This window comes from Mastigoproctus giganteus, chromosome 7 (assembly GCF_048544385.1).
Source record: "Mastigoproctus giganteus isolate SK-2022 chromosome 7, ASM4854438v1, whole genome shotgun sequence".
Lineage (NCBI taxonomy): Eukaryota > Metazoa > Arthropoda > Arachnida > Uropygi > Thelyphonidae > Mastigoproctus > Mastigoproctus giganteus.
Genome location: NC_143581.1, coordinates 52,497,472 through 52,523,054, shown reverse-complemented (window position 1 = coordinate 52,523,054; position 25,583 = coordinate 52,497,472). Strand labels below are relative to the sequence as shown.

Here is a 25,583-nt window from a genome sequence, read left to right as displayed (position 1 = left end):
CCCAGATCTTTTTATTTTCTGCTACCCGTATGTGGCATTTGTCAGTGTTAAACTGCAACTGTTATTTCTCAGCCCATCAACCTGATTTTTCTGAATCTTGTTGCAGTAGCATACCATCATTACTGTCGTTAACCACCCTGCCAAGGTCAGATTAAGAATTACAGAGTATTTAAATGGTTTTTGGACCAGGGACACTGCAAATTTTTTTTTTAGCAAAAGAACCCAACGACCATAATGAAAAATAAGTTTGGTAGATTGTGAGGAAGGAATGGGTAATGCACTAACAAAAGGGGAATTGGAACTACAGAAAGCATGGAAGGTACAAGAAAAATAAGTACTTAAAGCTGGAAAATAAAATAAAAAGAAGTACTTAATGCTGAAAATCCTATGATTTGAACTTAAGCCTTTTAGCAGAGGCCTTACTTCTTGCTGTTGAAATCTAAGGATTTTCATCATTAAGTACTACTCTTTATTTTATTTTCCAGCTTTAAGTACTTATTTTTCTTGTACCTTCCTTGTTTTCTGTAGTTCCAATTACTGTTTTGTTAGCTCGTTACACGTTCTCTTCCTCACAATCTACCTATATATATATATATTGGTAGATTGTGAAGAATATTTTACCTGTATGTATATATATATATATATATATATAGGTAAAATATTTATACTGAAAATGGGGCCCCCTCTTCAGGTGAGGCCCCCGGCCATGGCCGGTTTGACCATAGCATTAATGCAGTCCTTCACCCTGCCAACCTTTGTATCACCTGCAAACTTTGACATTAAGCCTGATATAACTTCATCGATATCATTAATAAATATTGAAAACAACAATGAGCCTGGCTCTGAACCCCAAGAAACTTCACTGATAACATTAGTCCATGTAGAGCAGTTGATAACCACCACTCTCCGTCTTCTACTTAACCATCCCTTTATCCAAAGCAGTAATTGCCCTTGATGTCACGTTGCTTCAGTTTAGAGAGCAGTCTTTTATGTGCAACAGTATTAAACACCTTCCCAAAATCCAAGTATATGCTTTAATTATTTTTTGCATCCAGTTCCTTGGTCAATGCATCATATTAACCTATCAAGAGTGGTTAGACAAGGGTGCCTCCGTAGCCAGGTGGGAAGGAGCAGCAGTGCATAGCACACGCTTCTTGGTTAGACCAGGGTTCGAGCCCATCACCACCAAATACGGAGGATGTGGAAAGGTCAGGAAATGACCACCGCATATCCCAGAGCAATATGGCCTTAGTTGCTAATGCTCCTAAAAACCAAAATAACTAACTAACTGACTAACTGGTTAGACAAGACTACCCCTTAACAAATCCTTGCTGAAACTGCAGTATAATTGCATTCCTCTCCAGTTGGCCTTGCATTACTTCTTTAACCAGTGATTCCATTCTATAATTACTCATATCACCTTTTGAATTGGAGATACATTTGCAGATCATCAGTCCATTGGGACCTCCCCTGATCGAAGGATTCTCTCACAATTATGGCTAAGGGTTTGCTCACCTCCTTTGCTGCCTCCCTTAATATGATTGAATAGATCCCATTCATCCCAGGTGCCTTTTTTACATTTAGCTCCAACAATTCCTCTTCCATTTTCAATTATGTTATCACAAAATTATATAGCATCTGGTTAGATACTCATCACAGTCATTAAGCCTTTAACACACTCCTATTCTCAATATTGCACTAGTCACCCATGACTGGATGCAGTTCCTTAGATTTAATATGCTTCTTAACTAAGAGCATAACCCCTCCTGTCCCGTCAGTCCTCTCTATATACTTAATCAATACTTCACACATATCAAATTTATTTACAATGGCCCTAGCATTAGTGTACCTGCACGGTCACTAATGTAAGAAGTGGATAGTAATATTATGCAAGAATAAAAGCTTCAAAGCCACCAACAAACAAGTTCAAAAACATAGAGGATAAAAAAAAAAAAAAAAAAAAATACAGAGTTTAATAAAATCTGCTTTTCAAGATTTTGATCAACATCAACCTTCTAAGTAGTGGGCATAACCCTAAAACGTTACATTGTTCATAGCTTTGTTGGCTGTAAGATTTTAATAGCTCTTTGATTAAACCATTTAAAAATTTAAATGGTTTGATTCAAGAACTCAACAATAAAACAATCACTTCTTGCAGTAGTTTTTGGTTATGACATCATACTATTCTAAAAATGGATTTCACTAAATATTGAATTTAAAAATACCAAATCTAATTTCGGTTAACAATCTATAAGAGTATTTTGAAGATGGCTAAAACCGAGCAAAATTGAGAGAATTATGCAAGAATAAAAGCTTCAAAGCCACCGAAGAAGTCTCCCACGTCAACAAAAGAAAAAATTCAAAAATACAGAAAACGAAAAAATGCAGAGGAAAACCAAGGTTTAGGTAAAGGACAAGATTTGTGGGGTGTGGAATAAAGGATTCCATTCCTACAAGAATAATTTCACTGACACAATCTGAGCAAACGTTGACATCAGAAGTTTTGAAACAGTAATCCGACCAAAGAAAAGAAATCTCGTAGGTCATCCCATTTTGCATTATTGTAATGCCAAACAACACGAGATTGGGAATAGCCATGAGATAAAGGCTCCATTGGAGAAAAGACAATCACCAAGTTGTGATATGAGGTGCCTAAAGAACCACTCACTTCATCCATGTACTTAGAAGGGTTGTTTGTGAGAAAAAGATCAAGCGTGTTGGCTGTATGGTTAGGATTGTCCAGTATTCTGGTAGGTAAATGAACTGTGCATGGTCATTAGTAATTGCAAAAGCCTCAGCATCTTGACCAGCTGGGTCTGTGTTTTAGAGCTGTATCCCCGAAATGTAAGGAAGTTTGGATCTCGCCATGGTGCTCATCATAACCTCAAAAGACATCAATCATATTGCATGATGGAATAGGTGGGGAAGGGTTGACCGGAACTTAGCTCTGGAGACTAAACACGGGTTCCACCACTTCAAAGGCACCTCCGTAGCCAGGTGGCAAGGAGCAGCAGTTCATAGCACACGCTTCTTGATTAGACTGGGGTTCGAGCCCGTCACCACCAAATATAGAGGATGCGGAAAGGTCAGGGAATGACCACCACATAACCCGGAGCAATATGGCCTTAGTTGCTTATGCTTCTAAAAACCAAATAACAACAACAACCACCACTTCAAGCCTCCAATAAGCAAAGTGGTGGTATTGCACTGGTTAATGAGAGTCATCTACCACCTAGTATTGCCTGATAACACAGAGGGGGGGCATTCCTCTGTGTGGTCTGGGCACCACACCTCGACCCCCTCCTTAAGCTGGTTCACACCTGGGTGGTCAGACACTGGGAAGACAGTCTGGACTTTGCCGAAATTGGGACCACTTGACTTGAATGTCACCTGAATATCAGTTCCAGTGTTTTAGACTCCCAGGTAGCAAACACAGCTTGTCTGGCATATCTGAGAGAATGTCTTCAACAGCTCATGGACCAAAAATAATTGTAACCTTAGTGCACTCTTCAAACAATGCAAAATTTACAATCATAATTTTCTTGGTTAATACTGTAGTACATATTATAAATAAGATTTTGCAATATTGTATTAGTAGAATTACCCTAGATGTTCAAGCTTTTACTTATTTTGTTACTGATTTTATGATCAATTTATATAATGTCCTTCCAATATTACAACTGTTTTTCTCATTCCCATGGGGGGGTCGTTATATAGAGCTTCAACTGTGTGTGTGTGTGTGTGTGTGTGTGTGTGTGTGTGTGTGTGTGTGTGTGTGTGTGTGTGTGTGTGTGTGTGTGCCCTAAGAGTGATTGCAACCTTCGAGCTACTTATTTATTGCAATTAGACTGAAATTCTGTTCCACTGAACTACTAGTTATGTGTTACCATATTCACGCCAAAACAGCATTACAATAGTAGTATGAATAATAAGTTGTAATTTACGAAATCACTAGCTAAGTTTAATATGAAGGAGAAGCTTAATAAATATAAGGAGAAGAAAAAAGAAGCAATGAGAATTGTAAAAGAAGAAAATAACAAAATTTGGATGGAGATTACACATAAATTAGAGGAGGATATTAATGAAAATAGAATGATAATATAAGGGTTGTTGAGGAATAAGAAAAGGAACAATGAAGAAGCTGGGTTTCTATTTGATAGATGTGCAAAATTAGCCACGGTTAAGAAGGAAATCAGGATTATCAGCGTAGTTTGGAAAAAGAAAAGAATACTAAATGAGTGGACAAGGGGAATCATTATACCAATTTTTAAAAAAGGGTCCAGAAGATAATGCAACAACTATAGGGGAATCACCCTATTATGCCACTGTGCTAAAATCTGAGTTAATTCTTGACAAGATTGAGGAATAAAATAGAAGGGAGAGAGAGAATGAGGTAGAACAGGAGGGATTTAGAAGAGGAAGGTCAATGATTGACTTGATATTTGCCTTAATAGAATTGCTAGAATGATTCTAGGAATTTGCTGTGAGCCTTTTTCTGGTATTCTTAGACCTTGAAAAGACATGATAGTGTGCAAAGAGAAAAAGTGTGGAAAAGTTTGGAGAAAATGTTAATAGATAGGGAGGAAGTAGTGATGATTGGGGATTCAGATTGGTTTTCATTGTCCAATGGACTTCAACAGTGTAGTGTATTGTCACCACTACTTTTTATTCTTGTCATGGATATGGAAATATCCTTGCAGCAGTGAATGATAAAATAGGTGGCAAGCAGAGTTTGCAGATGTGTCCTTTGGGCAAACAAGGAGAAGAACTTCAAGAGAAACTAATGCATTGGGAAAGAGTAGTGGGTATGGTCTAAAGATAAGTGGCCAGAAAAGCAAAGGGAAGGTGATTGACAGAGGAGTAGAAATGAGTGAAAAAAGGTGTAAAATTGGGGATGGAAATGTTGGAAGTGGTGGATAATTTTAAGTACCTAGGGAGTTTATTAACAAAGAATGCAGCCTAGATATTGAAATAGCTAGGAGAATAGTGGCTAGTCAGAGTTTCTTCTGACTAGTAGCCTGTTATGGACTAGGAAAGTCCCAATGAAGTGTAAAAAGCTGATAAATAGGGCATATTTGGTCACTATATTGACCTGTGCTGCAGAGAAATGGAGGATGAATAAATAGGATTCTAGCAGAATTGAAGCAATGGAAATTAAGGTGCTAAGGACTATGCTAGCTAAAACTAGAAGGGATAAGAAATACAGACATAAGAATGAATTTGGAAATAAAGTCTGAGGGAGTAGCTGATTGCATCATGTTTGCGATGGTTTGGACACATGAAGAGAACTTGGACGGATTACCAAGAAGAATGTTTGAGATGAAAATGGACAAGAAGAGTCTGAGTGGAAGACCCAGGAAGAGATGGGGAGATTAGATTAGAGAATATGTGGAAATAAAGGGAATTCAGTTGGAGAGAAAATGATAAGAAGACAAGATCTGGGAAGACAAAAAAAAAGATAGCTTTGACTCACCTGACCCAACCCTAGGGTGAAACAGTGAGGAAGGCAAAGACTAGCTAAATTTTAAAATAATCTGTTGAATGTACCTAAGACAAACTATTTGTAAAGCACAATTTAATATGTTAATTGATCAAAAATATGGTAAAAATTTTGCTGCTCCCTTAAATACAATGGAATAAATTATCAGCTGCTAGTGTTTTAGTTACTTTGCGCTAATTTCTCTCCAGTCACTCTTAATGATCAAAATATCGTGAGTTCTGACTTGAAATGTTAATCAATGGACCAGTGATACCCTAAAGTTTAAAAATTGTGAATTTTTAAACGTGAATGTTTATGCCATTAAATGTGAATGTTTATGCCAAAACGATATTCAGCTCTGAAAGGATAGGTTGGTGTTATTATGTGAAGCACATTGTTCGACATTGGAACTGAGTGGTTTAATTCACCAATGATCTGAGAAATAAGGACACTTGCATTTCTTTCTCTTTGCCAGTGCTGTCATTAAAGTGGCAAATATATGATATTCAATAAAATCACATAAAACATTCTTGATATATAAAAATCACTTATTGGTAATTTAAGTGGATGTCATCTAGAAGAAGGCATATTCATGTGATGGACCATAAGACTAATTGGAATCCATACCTGGCAGCCTTTCCAGTTTAACACCTAGAAAGGATTATTAAGAAATGATCTGCCTTTTGAAGAAAGTTTATTTTTATCTCAGATTTTAGTGAAGTGTGTTGTGTATTTTTTAAATTTATTATTTTTTTATTCTTATTTACTATGTTATATTTTTCATGTTTGGACACCTTTATAGATATTGATTTTGAAGTTGCTGTTTGACTTTTTGATATTGACTTTGAAGGTGGTGTTTCATGGCAAGCATGTGAATTCTTTGTGTGGTTTCAGTTTTATTTTAGTATTGGACAATAGCATCTCCATATTTTACTGGCTAGTGTTTGTATACTTATCTAGTTTTCCTAAATTGCTGCTGGATAATTCTCCTAGTTAATTGCTTTTGAAAAAGATATTGGAAGTGAAGTGGAAATGAGGAGTGATTAATTTGCTGTGAGTATTTTTTCCAACTGGATGTCAATAGCCTTCTCCAGAATAAGAAATTTTCTATTTCAGATATGGAGTTCAAAAGGATGATAATTCAGCAACAGAATATAGTTTGTTGAAAATTGGACTGGGTTGGCCGGTATTTATGACTTTCATCAACCGGTGAAATACCACCACTTTGCTTATTGGAGGCTTGAAGTGGTGAAATCCATGTTTAGTCTCTAGAGCAAAGTTTCCGGCATCCCCCTCCCCCCATACTTCTCCTTCAACCCATGCACGGTACTAAGTACTATAGGTTTTGATACCTTTCGTGTTTGGGGTTTTCATAAATAAATAAATAAATTTTAAAGTATGATAGAATAGCAAAAATTGTTTTGCCATCCTCATTGCTTTTCAAAGTAAAGCAGAATGTCACTGTTTTCAATCTCATCAAAAAGAAAAGTTTTTGAAGAGTTTTAGTGTACACTGGGCTGGTTGTGGTCCTGTTGTAATGTATTTTGATAGTGGATTTGCATATTGCAATATTTGGGCCATATACTGCCACAAAAAAAAAAAAAAAAAAAAAAAAAAAAGGAAGGAAAACTGTTGCACTGGCATTATTGGCTGTAGTAAACTTGTTAAAGTGAAATAAATTTCTGGATGCTATCACTACTTTAAAATTCTTCTACATCATTAATTAAACATGTATGTTGTGTTTTCAGACTGGAATATTTACAACATGGATTTTATCTTTTAACTTTTGTGTTTGTAAGTACAGTAAACCCTCGATTTAATGGACTAACAGGGGAGAAGGGATGTCTGTTAATGCCAAAAGTCTGTTAAATCAAATGTAACCTGTGGGGCATTTTTTATTGTTCTTAATGTAAAAAAAAAAAAAAGAAGCTTTAATACAATATATACAGTACTGTACAATATAAAATTATGTTCCAATTTGGCCTTTGATTTATGGATATCAGAAAATGTTTGTTTTTTTTTATGCCGTAAATTTCACAAACACATGCCACTTGTTCTAATTTTTCAATTAGCTCTAATTTCTGTACCACATTTAAGTTCACATGCTTTCTTTTAACTCCTCTATCACTTGATGCCATTTTAAATTGAAAGGATTCCAAAATTATTTAATAAAGTCACAATTCAGAAATCAGAAACATTCTGTATACAACCTGACCGCACGATAGCTTGAGGCAGCCTGAGACCGAAACAAAGCAAGTCAGTAGATCTGCACTTTAGTGTCCCAAGTCACGTTCAGTTCACAAGTCACTGCCTGCTTTTATCTGTCATCTGGGAAAATAGCTATTTGAACACGTTTTCAGAAAGAATAAAAAACAATTTCCTGAATTTGATTATAAAAATAAAAGTAGGTAATTATCAAAACAATAATGGAAGTAATTAGTATTAATTTTAATTAATACTAATAATTTCAATTAATTAATTAAACTTTATTAATTATTATTAATAACTTTTATTATAATAATTTATTTTATTTAATAAATTAATTATTAATTAATTAAAATTACTAATTAATTTTAATTAATAACACAAGTTTTGTATAACCTTAAAAAAATAATATAGTCGAGATTAATATGTACATTACCGTATTATTATTTGTCCGGTCCATTAAATCGAGGGTTTACTGGACTATTGATTAATCATTTTGGCCATTTTCTATGTGCAAAAAATCTTTTGACATGAATAATGTCTATACTGAGTGTACCCTAGGGCACTCAGGGTGTCACGAAAAGTGAAACTCCTAACTGCTGCTATATCTCCGAAACTAATAGACAAAAGTATAGACAATTTTTACTTATTTTGTTGGGTATATAATGCCATCGACAAATATGCAAGAAAAAATTAAAATTTTGATATTTAATTTAATTTTTTTTTTTTTTGAAAAAACTAAACAGTTCACATTTTGGTCATTTGCCGTTGTGCCTTGGTTACTTTCACTCTCAATAGCAGTGATGCAACAAGTACAATGCATGCACCCAAGAAAACTCAATTGTACGCAACAAGTGCTGTGGTGCAGCAAGTTGAGTCAAGTTTTTATATTGAGCAACAGAATCGTTGCCCTTTGAAAGCTCTACAAGGATATATAACTAGATTTCAAATCAGGTTTTTAGTTTTCGAGAGTTGAACAACTCGTTAAAGTAACTACATCGTTCAGTTACTTTACATTTGTCGAGCTGGTTGTGTTTCATTTAGTTAAGTTGTGACGATGCTGAAAGTTACATCAGCTAAACGCGTTCAAAGGTTTCAACAAAATTACAAATATAACGTTGAAAAGCAAGCACCAAAGTCGGCGGTGGAACAAGAGAGAGTCATAAGTGTTAAAGTGAGCAAGATCAATTAGAGGCAGATGTTATTCATGGATCCACCTTCGGCTCCATGGAAACTAACATCAGTTTTTTTCATCCAGCCCTTTTCTTCCTAGTCCCTATTAAAAATGTCACAGAATTTAAATTTTTAGTAGTCAATACTAGTAGTTGAACAGAGAGAGAGCGAGCTATCTAATAAACCTGAAGATATGGTTTATGGCATTTCATAATGGTATGCATAATTTTCCTTACATCATGCGAGATGAATTACTATTTGGAAGAATGAAGAGTAGTTTTAACCTGTTCGCTGACAGAATGCAAACTTGCATCTAAATAAACTGCGATATTTGTGCCTTAATGCAAATATGCATCCATTCGATTGTGATCAATAAATGAGCACTGTAAAAGGGATAGTACATGAAAAGAACAATTCAGTGATATCAGTGCACTGATTGAATCATGGGCTATTGCATTATGGCTGGGATTTTGCTTAGTGTAAATTGCAGTCTAGAGGAGTGCTGTGAAGCTGTATGCTTGGATCACAGTTTCATATGTTTTTTGCTTATGTTGATGTTATTTTATCTAGTTTCATATTTTTTCTTTGTTTATGTTGAAGTAATTTTGGGTTTAGTACAGTGGACTCCCCCCCCCCCCCCCCGCGCTTTATGATTAGTTCATTGTACGTTCAAATCGCTATATGATTAACCAATTAATAAGATTAAATATACTTGAAAATCGGAAGAATATTTTCCATAGACTAGCAAAATGAAAATAAATTTATGCTTATGTACATAGCTAAATTACATATTGTAATATGTACATGCTAACTAATTAAGTAACAGTAAAAAAAAATAACTAATAATAAAAAAGATAAGCAATCAATAACAAAGAACATGGAATGTGCAAGTGAGATACTGAGTAACACGTTTACGAAGCTTAAAAAAATAGGAATGGAGAGAAGATCCTGAAAATTTATTTATATATATATTTTTTATATGATTGAAGATTTTATGGAAGGGGAAACATTTCACCATAATAACTTAAAAACCCACAGAATTCCAGCCATTGGTATTATCGTAAATGCAATAAGATCGAGTTTACTACCTGTTTATAATTATAATAGATTGCGCTAACAGAAAATCACAATAAATCGGAAACTACAAATTGTTTTTATTGTTTTATGGTTGCGACCTCCAGAAATGTGCTTTAGAAAACTATCGCAAAGATGTTCAAAATTGATTCTTATAATTGAACATGTGATAACGATGAAAGTGTAGTGCATTTTAATGATTTGAATTGGTTTTTGGAATTTAAAGTGGCTGATTCCACTAACCAATGAACATGTTAACTGGCACCTACTTATTTCACTTTGCGATGGGATGGTCTTACGATTGTCTCTAAATGGACCATATAGTCCGTCCTCTTGGCCAAAAGCAGCGTTTGTAAACATGTTGGCTGCATGTTTTGTGTCCTTTAGTTCAAGTGTTTTTTTGTGTTGTTCAATTTCCATTATAAAAACCACACCTTTTAGAGAGATAAACAGTTTAGTTATATAGCGAAAATTTCAAAATCCGAGGTCTTGGAACGAATTACCAAAAAACAGTGTGTTATTGGGTTCACATTACAATATTTTTGCGATACAATGGTCTTGCTGGAGTGGATTAATATCGTTAAGCGCTGGTCAACTGTACTTAGTTGCCCAAAACAGTTCACATTGCCGCTGGCCAACCACGTCAACTTGATGTGCGGCCTTAGATTTTATGTGCTATTTAATTAAGGGTATAACTACTCTCCTTTCTTTTGTATGCATTGTACTCACCATATTAGAATTCACCATAACTTATGTCTGAGTGACTCTGTCTCCGATATCCCCCACACAATACTGCCTTTCATGACCTGACCAGTATTTAAAATTCATCAAAGTTATTTTCTATGCTCCTAGCATTATAGTGTATATACAACTGTTTTTACTACAAGACAGTTCCACAAGGATCCCCCACCCATGTGGGGGTCCTCGTGGAACAAGCAAATCTTGAAGTCCCTTGCATGCTGCTGCATGTTCTAATAGAAGCAGTGAAAAATCATTTTCACTCTGCCTATGGTTTCTGTTAGTCTGCATATCCCTCCCGACTAGCAGTTTTTTGACCCACCTAACATCATCAACAAATATTCTCACGCTCCTAAGTATATCCCATCCCTGTAGAAACAGTATCCTCCTGTTAACTAGTACAGACCACACTGAGAAAACTTCTGCTTCCTTGCACATTCTCTTCGTGACCAAATTTGATTGTCATGGTTCTCATCACGTATTCCCATCTATTTTGTCTTGAAGAATTGCAGACACTTTCAGTTTCAGTCCTAACACTCAGTTTACAGTATTTTCAGCATTACTCTGAACTTTTAAAATTAACTTCTCAGATCTCCTATCTTAATATCAATAATAAAATAAAATAAATTTCCGTAAGCATAAAACATCACGTCATTCATAGCTTTGTTGGCTTTTGGATTTTAATAGCTGTTCGATTAAACCGTTTAAAAATTTAAATGTTTTTTTATATTCCAGGATGACCATGGTCAGAGGAATTCACAAGATAAAGAGAACACGATAAACAGCACCGTATTTAGCAGTCATGGGCTTGAACCCTGGTCACTCAAAACGTGCAATACACCTCACACCTGACCACTCGGGTACAGCATTTACAACATGTACAACAATATCACCTTTTATGCTCTTAAAAGATAATTGACCTACATTGTCACCAACTTTAGCCTTTGGCAGACAAACCTTGGTCTTATTCCACTAGTACACCATTATACCATCTGTATGTGTTTGAATACTTTAAGTTGTATATAGTGTAAATTTTTTCTTGGGTCCTCCCTTGATCTCATGAAATTAACAAATTGATTGTTCACTGTTCCAGCAGATAAATATTAGGACCAGAATAATTGCTACTTTTTTATCTTTTATTTCCAGTGTGCCAGACTGCATTCTTTTTATATTTATGCATTGCATTTAATTTATATGTTAGCCTTGTAACATAATACTACCATCGTGACTATACATCTAATAACATCTTCTGTTTTGTATATTGCTACTTTTGTTTTATAAACTCCTCAGGCCTTTGCCATCCAGGGTATGTACGTCTGGTTATCTGTTTATGTATTTGCCTGCTAATAAATATTTATTTATTGTTATTTGGCAGAGCTTTCAAGCCAATTGATAATGAAATTGTGAATTTTCAGAGTGAAAAATCACATACCTCAAAATCTTTTCGCTGTATTTTGTATTACATGCTGAATTAATGCATATATTTTTACTAATATAAATTTTTAATGATTTTACCAAATAGAAATATTCTATTTATAAAGAATATCCTCAAGCAATTTTATGTATCATTATACACCATCTTTTCATCTTGGCATTTATTTAGATAATTAAGACTGATCATTTCTATCTCAGTTTAAAGTAAAAGTATTTCCTGGTTTTAAAAAAAAAATTTTTTTTTTTAGATTTAAAACTATGCATGAAAATAAGTACAATATCTAGGGATTCAGAATGCAGGCTAATTTCTTAATTATTTTGTCCATTGTTATCTAATTTTATTTGTGACAAAATTCTAATGAGCACAAAGAATAAAGTTTAATGTTTATAATATTTTATTATCTTGCTTTCACAACTTAGAAGCAAATAGTTATTTTTAAAATGTATATATTTTGTCTTATATATTGCCATCGATTTTTCACTGCAGGTTTTTTATTTATTTATTGTTTTATTAGAAAAGAACTATCTGTATTTGTACGTATTGTGCATGCTGTTATGTGGTATACTGGGAAATGCTATGCACGTTACATGTTATGTTTATATGTGATCATGTTTTAAAATATCAGTGTATACAAATTGCATAATAGCCTTATGGAGTAACCAGTATATTTATTTGAGATTTTTAATTTTCTTCAACAGATATGTGGCATTAAATACACTCTTAAAAACTGTACATGCAGATTATAATGCTGTTCAAAGGCATCGAAGTACAATTGTAGACTGCCTTAAAGATCCAGATGTGTCAATACGAAAGTAAGTCCTATAGGTTAAGTTAATTGTATAAAGAGGGTAAGAATAGTGAATACTTGATTTCTCATATTAAATTAGCAGTACTAATTTGGTAGCATCCCTTGATTTGGACTTTTCCTTGAACGAGCATATTCTGCATCTGCAAGAAATGTGGCTGTAGTTATCTCTTCTGAATACATTTCTAATTGTAAATTTGTTTGATTTGAATTAAAATATTACTTATTGTGGCAGTTATCGTAGATAAGTAACAGTTTTTATGGGTTTTTTGCATTGAAATCACCATTGAGCTATAGCATATTATTTGTCCATAAAGAGTCTGGTACATCTACTTGATGATAAGTGGTGACCACTACAAGATGAACATACTGGCTACACATTGGCTACTTTTCTTCAGAATTTAAAAGAATCTTGTCAGCAAAATAATTCTCATAATGTGATTCCAGAAACAGTTGGGAAGCTAATACAGGTCTGGTCTACCACCTCCTCTCTTTCTATAGTATAGCAGTGAACATACCAGGTTATACCATGTTTCCATTATTTTGCAGTTCACTAATTTAATTCATAAAACTTACAATGGTGGACTCACCAGATATGGTTTGGGAGTTGTGTTGGTCACTCATATAGTAGCAGCAATTTTCTTGATTTATTGGATGGCTGTTTTATTCATCAGTTGATCACCTGCCAGGTGACCTACCACTATTTTTTATACATTTTGGATGCCAACAACCAGTTAAGATTGGGATATGAAGTCACAAGGAGCCCTGTCTAGTGAGAATGAAGACTATGAAAATGCCAGAAGCTTATCAAATTGTAGCAGGGTGCTTAATGATTTTGTAATAACTGAGAGCAAAGTGGAGGAGAAATTGTTGAAGTTAAACATAAGAAAGACACATGGGATCTCTCTCTCTCTCTCTCTCTCTCTCTCTCTCTCTCTCTCTCTCTCTCTCTCTCTCTCCAGTTATATTAAACGAGGCGGCAAAGGAAGTAAGCAAACCCTTAGCCATAATTAGGAGAGCATCCTTGGACTCAGGAGAGGTCTCCATGGACTGAAGATGTGAAAATGTATCCCCAATTCACAAAGGGTATCGAAGGGTGACAAGTAATTACAGACCAGTTAGTTTTAACTTCTGTTCCGGATAAAATAATGGAGTCACTGGTTAAAGATGCATTGCAGGATCATCTAGACAAGACTGCAGCAATAATTCAGACAAAGCATGTGTTTGTTAAAGGAAAGTCTTGTCTGAAAAAATTTGATTGGATATTATGATGTGGTTACAAAGGAACAGGATGCAAAAAATAATTTTGATATCATATACTTGGATTTCAGGAAAGCTTTTGACACTGTTGTGTGCATGGAAGACTACTGTACAAATTCAAGCAGAATGGTATTAAAGGTAACTTGCTACAATGGATAAAAGGATGGTTGAGTGGGAGAAGACAGAGGGTGGTAATCAATGGGTGCTGCTCTTCGTGGACTAATGTTATTAGTGGAGTCCCACAGGGTTCAGTGTTGGGTCCACTGTTGTTTTGTATATTTATCAATGATATTGATGAAGGTATATCAGGCTTAGTGTCGAAGTTTGCAGATGATACAAAGGTTTGCAGGGTTGTTAATGACAGTAATGGCAGTGTGCCACTGCAACAGGATCTAGAAAATTTGGGAAGATGGGCTGAGAAGTGGCAACTGAAGTTTAACATTGACAAATGCAAAGTACTGCATATGGGTAGAAGTAACCCCAGAGGAACGTAACAACTGTGTAGTACTACACTTAAGGTGGTAGAAAATGAAAAAGACTTGGAAGTAATTGTGCAGTCAGATATGAAGTTTTCTGAGCAATGCAGACAGGCTGCCAGAGCAGGTCATGCAGTTTTGTCAATGATATACAGGAGTTTTACTAGCAGGGAAAAGGTGATTATCCCTCTGTATGAGGCAGTAGTCAGGCCACACCTTGAGTACTGTGTACAGGTCAGGAGGCCTCATTTTAGGAAGGATGTAGATTTGCTTGAGCGTGTACAGAGAAGAGCAACAAGATTGGTGAGGGGAATGAAGGGCTCCACTTACCAAGAGAGGCTTAAGTTCTGCAAATTGCAGCAGCTGGAGACTAGGCACCTGCAAGGTGATCTGATTGAGGTGTATAAGACCTTGAATGGGTTGGCACACTGAATTCTGATGTGATTCTTCCGCTTCAGATTACGAACCTAAGGGGGCATAAATTCAAATTGAAGAATGACAGTTGTAGAATAGATGATGTGCGGAAATTTGCCTTTAGCCATTGGGTGGTTAATTGCTGGAACAAACTTCCATCTGTCGTTGTGGAAGTTGATAAGTTAAATAAATTTAAGGAGGAACTGGACAAACATTTATAGGGAATGGTTGTGTGAATTTTTTTTTTTTTTTTTTGGCTGATGCTACATAAGCTCATGGTGCCTACGTAGCCAGGTGGGCAGGAACAGCAGTGCATAGCACATGCTTCTTGATTAGACCGGGGTTCGTGCCTATGACCACCAAATATGGAAGATGCAGAAAGGTCAGGGAATGACCACCGCATATCCCCGGAGCAATATGGCCTTAGTTGCTAATGCTCCTAAAAACCAAACAACAACAACATAATCTCATACGCTTGCTTTCTTGCATCACATGCCACTATCACTATTTCTTTTGAAATGAAAAGCTACATTGCACTTAGGTTTTTTTTTTATAAATATTGAATTTTGCATTCTTTTGTGTTCTATACATTATTTAGTTCCTCTTCCAGTAGCTGTCAAATGAACTTGGCTGCAGTGTTACATTATTCCTCCATTTTCAGCTAAAAGTGGCACAATGTTTTCCATAAGAAATCCCCACTTCTTCAGCTATTTAATGAATTGTCAGTCTTCTGTCATTTCATACTAAAGTTGTGTGCTTTGATTCCTAATTCATCATTATTATTGGTTGAAGTGCTCCTTGCCTGAGATAGTCCCCTGAACCTCTCTGTGCATGACCAGATCTTCCATCAAGCCATGTTTTTTTCCAATATTCTATTTCCAGAATCATTATGAACATAATACTTTACGAGTTCTCTGGGGAAGTTGACTTAATCCCTTCATTTGTTAATTCAGTTTTTCTGTGGAAAAATTTTGAAGGTTTGAATGATAAGGAGCAATTTAAATTATTGCAAAAGCACTTTCTGGCAGTTTATGTAAAAGTTTCTCGGATGCCCATTTTTTTCAAAATTAAATGAATTCATTCAAGTTTCTTTTTGACAGTTAAAATTTTTTGCTTTAATAATGGGCCTATATTTAGATATAGTTGGTACTTTTTTATCATAAATATCCTGGATTGTTGCCTTAAGACATTGTAATTGAGTTGCTTGAGAGAATAACTTGTATTATTATTATTATTTATTATTTTTTTTTATTTATTTATTTAATTTTTTTTTGACATTTCTTGGGCAATAAGAAACTTGGAGAATATTTATCTTTTTGCTTGATTTGCAATCCTTTTTATGAATCATTCTGAAAATGGTGTTGCTACCCTAGCATTGTTGCTTGATTGTTGACTGATGTACCCAGTCCATCATTTAATGGTTATTTTTCAAAACACTCGATGATGATGAATACAATTTTCTTACCTTGGTCATGTACACATTTTTCTCTTTGATACAAGTGCTGATTAGTTCATTTATATATTTTTATAATGCTGATCATTTGTGTAAAACCATGTGCTGCAGTAATGCTTGATGATGAGTTTAAATCTTGCACTATGATGTGACTCCTCCTACTACACAAATGGAATATATTGCTGTCATGTTGCCAGAAAGGAGGCTAACTAACGTGGATGAACACAATGCGCTTGCAGACGTGTGCTCACTGCTTAATCTCCAAAGGTCATTTGCATTGAATGGCAAGTTTGCATCACTGTCCTTATGATTTTCACGCAAAATTTTGCATGATTTTTGTTTTTGCTTACTTTACCTTATTAAAGACTTACCTACAGCTTATTTGTTCCGCATCTCCGGAGTGAACAGGAATCTTACCATTATCATGAATAGCATTAGTAAAGGCACATGATGCAAGAAAACAAGCTTATATAGCATCAGCCAAAAAAAAAAAAAAAAAAAACCTTCTCATTTCACCCATCCACTCACTCCAAATGTTTGTCTAGTTCTGCCTTGAATCCATTCAAGCTGTCAACCTCTACAACAACAAATGGAAATTTGTCCCAGCAATCAAACACCTGCTGGATAAAGGCAAGCTTCTGCGCATCTATCCTACAACTCTTTTTTTCCTCAATTTCAATTTATGCTCTCTAAGGCAGTTATTCTGAGCAAGAGGAAGAATCCCATCAGCATTGAGCATGCTCAAACCATTCAATGCTTTATACACCTCAATCAAATCACTTCACAGGTGCCTAGTCTCCAGCGACTGTAATTTGCAAAACTTAAACTTTTCTTCGTAAGAGCATCCCTTTGTTCCATTCACTAATCTTGTTGCCCTTCTCTACTCGTTCCAGCAGCTCTACATCCTTCTTAAAATGAGGCCTCTAGACCTGTATACAGTACTCAAGGTGTGGCCTGACCATTGCCTTATACAAGGTGATAATCATCTCCTTTTCCCTGTCTGCACTGCTCAGAAAACTTCATATCTGCCTGCACAATTACCCCAAGGTCCATTTCATTCTCTACCAAGTGCTGTCAGTGTAGTACCACACAGTTGATACATTACTCTGGGGTTACTGCTTCCCATATGCAGTACAGTAAACCCCCGCTTTTCGCGTATTCGTGATCGCCGATTTAATATAAAATGAAACCTAAAAAATGTGAATTTTAAAGCACCGTGAACATTTTCCGCCATAAAAAAACATGGGCGTGGCTTAAATTATCTTTCCCAGTCAAAACAGCGTTCAGTGGGTGGGGGAGAGGGGTGACAAAATCGCCAACATGGATATTTCTCGCTAATCCTTGTTCAGTATGTGTTATGCGTTTGCCATGGAAGGTTTCGTTGTTTGCTTTTAATTTATATGCTTATAAATTGAATAAATTTATCAATTTATAAATTGATATGCTTACAAAAGTGATAAATCTACAGTTTTGCAGTGTGTAAAACAGACTTTCTCGAGTGTGTTAACGGAAGAAAGTGACTTTATTGCGGACAAATTCTTTCTAATCCGTACAAAAATATGGCTATGAATAACAAGGGAAATGTGAAAATATCAAAGAAGGTGATGAATAAAATTATAACTCAATTTTATTAGCGAATAAAATTGAGTTATTAGACAAAATTTCTAGTGGTGAAAGTGTCTCCTCAGTGGCAAAACATTATAAAATCAATGAGTCAACGGTACGATAAAGGCGCTGGTTTGAAATTTCTAATAAATATTATATTTAATATTAAATTGTTTCTTATTTTCATTTCAATGCCATATGCTTGCATTTCACATTATGAAGGTACATATAATACATACGTAGACAAAATTTTAGACTAGTTTTTCTTATATATTTCATACTTTGGAACGGAACCCCTTTATTACTATGGGAGCCATAACTCGGTATTCGCGACATTTCTCAGGAACGTAACCCCCGCGAATAGCTGGGGTTTACTGTACTTTACAGTTGTCAATGTTAAACTTCAGTTGCGACCTCCCAGCCCAGCACTCCTGTAGCCAGGTGGGCAGGAGCAGCAGTGTGTAGCACACCCTTCTTACCCTTCTTGTTTAGACCGGAGTTCGAGCCCGTGACCACCAAATACGGAGGATGCAGAGAGTTCAGGGAATGACCACCACATATCTCCAGAACAATATGGGCTTTGTTGCTAATGCTCCTAAAAACCAAAACAACAACCACCTCTCAGCCCGTCTGCTTAACTTTTCTAGATCCTGTTGCAGTAGCGTAAACTGTCATTACAACCCTGTCGACCTTCATATCATCTGCAAACTTGGACATTAAGCCTGATATACCATCATCAATTTCATTAATAAATACAGAAAACAACAATGGACCCAACACTGAACCCTGGGGGACTCCACTAATAACATTAGTCCACGAAGAGCAGTGTCCATTGATTACCACTCTGTCTTCTCCCAATCAACCATCCCTTTATCCATAGCAGCAATTTGCCCCCAATGCCACACTGCTCCAATTTGTGCAACAGTATCAAAAGCTTTTCTAAGATCCAAATATATGATATCAAAATTATCCTTTGCATCCAATTCCTTTGTCACAACATCATAGTATCCAATCAAATTGGTCAGACAAAACTTCCCCTTAACAAACCCATGCTGTGTCCGAGTTGTAACTGAAGTCTTGTCTAGGAGATCCTGCAATGCTTCTTTAACCAGTGCCTCCGTTAATATCCCTGGAACAGAAGTTAAACTAATAGGTGTGTAATTACTTGTGTCACCCTTTGATCCTCCTTTGTGAATTGCAGTCACATTTGTACATCTCCAGTCTGAGTACCTCCCCTGAGTCCAAGGAAGCTCTTATAATTATGGCTAAGGGTTTGCTTAATTCCTTAGCTGCTTCTTTTAATATAACTGGATGGATCTCATCTATCCCAGGTGCCTTTCTTATGTTTATCTTCAACAATTTCTCCTCCACTTTGCTCTCAGTTATTAAAAAATCATCTAGCCCACTGCCAGAGTTTAATTCACCTCTCGTATTTCCCTCCCTGAATAACTCCTCATCTCTGAATGTAGATGCAAAATACAGATTTAATTTGTTAGCTACCTGTGTAGGATTATCAATAGTTGAACCATCAATATCAAGTGGACCAATCTGATTCATTCCTTTCCTTCTAGAGTTTACATAAGTAAAGGACTCTTTGCTGTTTTTCTTTACATCCTTTGCCAAAGATTTCTCGTAATCTGTCTTTGCCTGGCTTACCCCCTTTGTGACTTGGTTACAGACTAGCTTATATCTATCATAGGCTTCCGTGTCACCTGTTAATTTATATGTATCCCATGCATTTTTCTTCTCTGCCACATGTCTCAATAGTTCATCTGACATCCATTTAGGCCTAAACCTTGAACAATATTTCTTAGTTAGTATTTAAAGCCTAGTAGCTTCCAAGATTAATTCTTTGAATGCTTCCCATTTTGAATTTGCTGTTGGTAACATCATCAGTTGGTCCCACCGTATAGAATTTAAATACCGTCTCAGACCACCATAGTCACCTTTACGAAAGCAAAAACTCTTCCCTTTACCCCTGATGGTAGTTACCTCTTTGAGTAAATTCCACTTCAGCACCCTATGATCACTGCCACCTAGTCATTTCTTTATCTGCAGATTTTTAATGCATGAAGAATCACTACTGATAATCAGATCAAAAGTATTACTCCCTCTAATTGTCTCCCGAACATGCTGCTGTAGAAAACAATCATCCAATAAATCAACGAATGCCGTGCTAGTGTGTGCGTGACCAACCGACAAATTGCAGTCAATATCTTGGAAATTAATCTCCCATTGTAAGATCCTTTGATTTCTTTGTACAGTTGTTTATTATACTCATCAGAGCCATTAGGCCTATAACACACTCCTACTCTCAATTTTGATTTCCCAGTGCTTGTGTCATACCAAACTGACTCGGCACTGCACTCTCCAGCCATGTTGTGACTGGCTGTAATTCCTCCCTGTACACATTGTACTCCCCAAATTCCAGTTCTGCATTCCTTATATCTGTGTGACACCATGTCTCTGATATCCCAACAATATCTGCCTTTGATGTTTTGACCAATACCTCAAATTCATCAAATTTATTTACCAAACTCAGCATTGTGTACGCACAAGTATACATGCACATGTTCCTATTCTTAGCTACCCTAACACAGCCCATGTATTTACTTGTTCCATAATGACTCTCAGCAGCCTCTGGAATCTCCTGCTCCTTGTTTTTCAGGCTGCTGCTCATTGCAATAGAAGCAGTGCAAGACTCGCTCTCAACTTCTGCCAGTGGCTACTGTTAATCTATTAGTCCATGTATTCCTCCAAGCTATCAGTTTTAACACTGCCTTGATGGCATCAGCAAATATTCTTGCAATACCAGAATATTGGAATACCGGAGTTAGAGGCCTTTTTAATCTTATAAGCATCAAAGTAATTGTGGTCTAAATAATTTTGGTCTGAATGTAAGAAAATGTTTCCAATCAAAGAGTAATTAGTGGAACAAAACTTAATTTTGTTTCCTCAAAAGATACTGTAAATTTAAATCTAGATTAAATGATGGATATATGGATTAATTTCAACAAATTTGTTGAAATGGATAACTATGTGGATGCTCTTTGTTTTATGAAGAAATTTAAATTGTGTGTTTAAAAAATGTTTGAATGTCTATATATATTTGTTTAATTCAGAATACATATTGCTGTAATATTGCATTTTCTTATTTATCAGAATATATTTTACTCTTATTTTTTAAAATGTGTATAATGTATATTTACCACTATCTCTATTTTTTCATGATTTCAGAAGAGCAATGGAACTGTGTTTTGCGCTTGTTAATGGTAACAATATCCGTACCATGACAAAAGAACTCTTATCATTCTTGGAAAAGACAGATCCAGATTTCAAATCACAGTGTTCTTCTAATCTGTTTATTGCAGCAGAAATGTAAGTTTTATTAATATTATTTATTAAACCGAGCAGAAGGATGAGTTCAAATGCAAGTTGTGTGTGTGTGTGTGTGTGTGTGTGTGTGTGTGTGTGTGTGTGTGTGTGTGTGTGTGTGTGTGTGTGTGTGTGTGTGTGTGTGTGTGTGTGTGTGGAGAGAGAGAGAGAGGTTTGTGTGAATTTTAATCCTAGATTATTTTTGGGATTTTTTGAAAATGTTTGTGTAATATATCATCAGTAGTGGCACATGTTCTAAAAAGCCCAACAATTTAAGCTGTAAAATTTTAAGAAATTCTGCCATTATGAAAATATTTTTTGTTTACAGTGCTTATAGTATTATTGGTAGAAAAAATAAAATTATTTAGAATACAAGGTCTGGTCAAAAAAAAGTATCCAGATTATGTTGGTTGTTCAAGCTTGAGACAAAAAAACTTTCATTGCTACAAAGGATAACATTTTTAGACATGTCTCATCCTTGCATCCACATAGTAAGCTGCTCAATCACTTATTCCCGTCTGTAATTTTCAGCTGATAACAAAGGTGTTTTCACATCTCATTGTACTTCGAAATGCAGTGTGCTTTGAACATGATTTTTAGATTTTTCTCCTTTTAAAGCAAATTCGAGCACAAAGATACATACACGTGAGTGTGTGCATGCTAAATTTTGCTTTCAGTTCAATAAACTTAAACACTGAAACATGTGATCTTAAAATAGCATATGAAGACCCTGAAACAGATCATACACAAGTTTTTGACTGGCATTATCATTTCAAAGAGGATAAGGAGTCTTTTGGAAATTTCTAGTATTATTTTGACTCTGCAGGTGTTATCCACAAGAAATATGCCCCAAAGAGACAAAATTAATAAAGAGTTCAATGTTGAAGTTCTGAGATTTCATTGTGATGCATTGACAGCACTAGCTGCCCATGTTAACTGGATACACTGCTTTAGATTTAATGTGCTTAACTAAGAGCATAACCCCTCCTGTTCTATCTGTCCTTTCTGTGTATATTGGCCATGTGGGACACACTTGAAGACAAAGCCATTAAGTTATTATGTAGAAAATAAGATTTTGACATTTAGAATTAGAGATTATCAGTCATTGACTCAAGATCAGGATCAACAATTTGCCTCTTATGCCTCTATTTTGAAAATGGATATAGGTACTGAAAAGAAGCAGGAAAAGGATACTCTTGTGGCCTTAGTTAAAGTGGATAAGGATAAGATAAAGACAATTGAAGAGGTTGAGAAAAAATTACAAGAAGAAATAAGGCCAAGTATGAATAAAGTAAAAGTTAAAAAGATAAGAAAATAAGAGACAGAGGGGTTTTGCTAGAATTTGATTCTGTGGCTGATATGAAGGAATTATAGGAGAATGGGAAATTGATGGAAGTTGGTCTGAGGATTGAAACTCCAACGAAACCTGGCCCAAAACTTATAGTATATGAAGTTCAAAAGACAATTGAGAAAGATGAATTATTAAAAATGTGGGAACGAATCTTCAGGAATATGGTTTTACACTACAAGATGTTAAAGAAAGTGTGATAGTATGCAGTGTTTCAAGTGTTAGTCCAAGAAATGTGAATAACTGGATATTTGAAGTAACTAAAAGACTGAGAAATCAGTTAATACAAAGAGGTAGAATATACTGTCAATGGCCCTCCTATAGGGTGAAGGTCCTCGTACCAAAATGTGTTAAATGTCTGGTATACAGACATTGTCGCTCATCAGTGTAAAGAGAAAATCATGTGTGGTCACTGTGGGGATGAGGGACACCTCTATAAAGACTGTCAGAAAAGAAATGAAAATCCAGTATGCATAAATTGTAAAAGAAAGGGAATAGACCATAACCACTCAATTAGAAGTAAAGAGTGTTTAGAGTATAAAAGGTTCTATCATCAATGTAAAAACAGAAACAATTATGAATAGAAGGAATAACGAAATAAAAAAGCTTAAGGTAGTGCAGTTGATTGGACAATGGTCTTATAATTTTGCAATACAGGCTAATAAAAAATTAGATTAAATTGGAGGTGAACTGTTCCTTCTGCAGGAGCCATACATGGTGAATGGACAGGTGAAAGGATATCGAGTGACTGATAAAATTGGCGAAAGTGGTGACAGCTGTAGTTGCACAAAATAGAGGTGCCTCCGTAGCCAGGTGGGCAGGAGCAGCAGTGCGTAGCACACGCTTCTTGATTAGACCGGGGTTCGAGCCCGTCACCACCAAATACGGAGGATGCGGAAAGGTCATTCAGGGAATGACCACCGCATATCCCGGAGCAATATGGCCTTAGTTGCTAATGCTCCTAAAAACCAAATAACAACAACATAACAGCAATATAGCCTTAGTTGCTAATGCGCCTAAAAACCAAATAACAAACAAAATAGAGAACTTGTGGTGAAGAGATAGTAGTAGTGGCATGTGATGCAAGAAAGCAAGTGTATGAGCTTAGGCAGCATCAGCCAAAAAAAAAATAAATAAAAATAAAAAATAAAAAATTACAAAACAATCCCCTCTAAATATTTGTCCAGTTCCTTGACTTTATTTAACCTATCAACTTCCACAACAACAGATGGAAGTTTGTTCCAGCAATTAACCACCCGCTGGCTAAAGGCACATTTCCGCACATCTATTCTTCCATCTGTCCTTCTTCAATTTCAATTTATGCCCCCATAGATTCGTAATCTGAACAAGTGGAAGAATCCCATCAGAATTCAGCGTGCTTAACCCATTCAAGGCCTTGTACACCTCAATCAGATCACCTCGCAGGTGCCAGTCTCCAGCTGCTGCAATTTGCAGAACTTAAGCCCCTCCTGGTAAGAGGATCCCTTTGTTCCCCTCACCAATCTTGTTGCCCTTCTTTGTACATGCTCAAGCAAATCTACATCCTTCCTAAAATGAGGCCTTCAGACCTGCACACAGTACTTAAGGCGTGGCCTGACCATTGCCTTATACAGAGGGACAATTACCTCCTTTTTCCTGCTAGCAAAATTCCTGTATATCATTGACAACACCCCATGACCTGCCCTGGCAGCCTGTCTGCATTGCTCAGAAAACTTCATATCTGACTGCACAATTACTTCCAGGTCTTATTCATTTTCTATCACCTTAAGTGTAGTAGTACCACACAGTTGGTACGCTTCTCTGGAGTTACTTCTGCCCATATGCAGTACTTTGCATTTTTCAATGTTAAACTTCAGTTGCCATTTCTCAGCCCATCTGCCAAAATTTTCTAGATCTTGTTGCAGTAGCACACTGCCATTACTGTCATTAACAACCCTAGCAACCTTTGTATCATCTGCAAAATTTGACACTAAGCCTGATATACCTTCATCAATATCATTGATAAATATACAAAACAACAGTGGGCCCAACACAGACCCATGTGGGACTCCACTAATAACATTAGTCCACGAAGAGCAGTGTCCATTGATTACCACTCTGTCTTCTCCCACTCAACCACCCTTTTATCCATTGTAAAAACCTACCCTTAATATCATACTGCTGCAATTTGTACAGTAATCTTTCATGTGCAACAGTGTCAAAAGCTTTCCTGATTACCAAGTATATGATAACAAAATTATTTTTTGCATCCAGTTCCTTTGTAACCCCATCATAAAATCTAATCAAATTTGTCAGACAAGACTTTGAGTAGTTTGCAGTTGAAGACCAGGAAACATTTTCTGTACACATAAAGGGTCTCAAGATCACAAGATATCCAGAAATGGTTGATTAGCATTAGTAGAGGCATATGATGCAAGAAAGCAAGCTTATTCAGCATCATCCAAAAAAAACCAAAAAAAAAAAAAAAAAACCACACCACTCCCATTTCACCCCTCCGTTCGTTCGAAATACCTGTCCAGTTGAGCCTTAAATTTGTTTAGGCTATCAACTTCAACAACAAGTGATGGAAATCGGTTCCACCAACCAACCACCCGCTGGCCAAAGGCAAATTTCCGGACATCTATCCAACATCCGTCCTTCCTCAATTTGAATTTATGCCTTCAGAGGTGATTATTCTGAGCAAGATGAAGAATCCCATTGGCATTGAGATGCTCAAACCATTCAAAGCCTTATACACCTCTAT

At 35.9% G+C, this 25,583-nt stretch overlaps 1 protein-coding gene across 5 annotated transcripts in view; it reads left to right on the top strand.

Annotated features, from left to right (window-relative positions):
• The window catches only part of LOC150082893 (AP-1 complex subunit gamma-1-like), a 489,084-nt gene that overhangs the window by 260,603 nt on the left and 202,898 nt on the right, over positions 1 to 25,583 (top strand). For all 5 annotated transcript variants that reach the window (XM_090377666.1, XM_090377665.1, XM_090377663.1 and 2 more), the window contains 2 exons: positions 12,803 to 12,916; positions 21,355 to 21,495. In XM_090377666.1, coding sequence (XP_090233792.1) covers positions 12,803 to 12,916; positions 21,355 to 21,495 — 255 coding nt within the window. The remainder of the gene's footprint in view (positions 1 to 12,802; positions 12,917 to 21,354; positions 21,496 to 25,583) is intronic.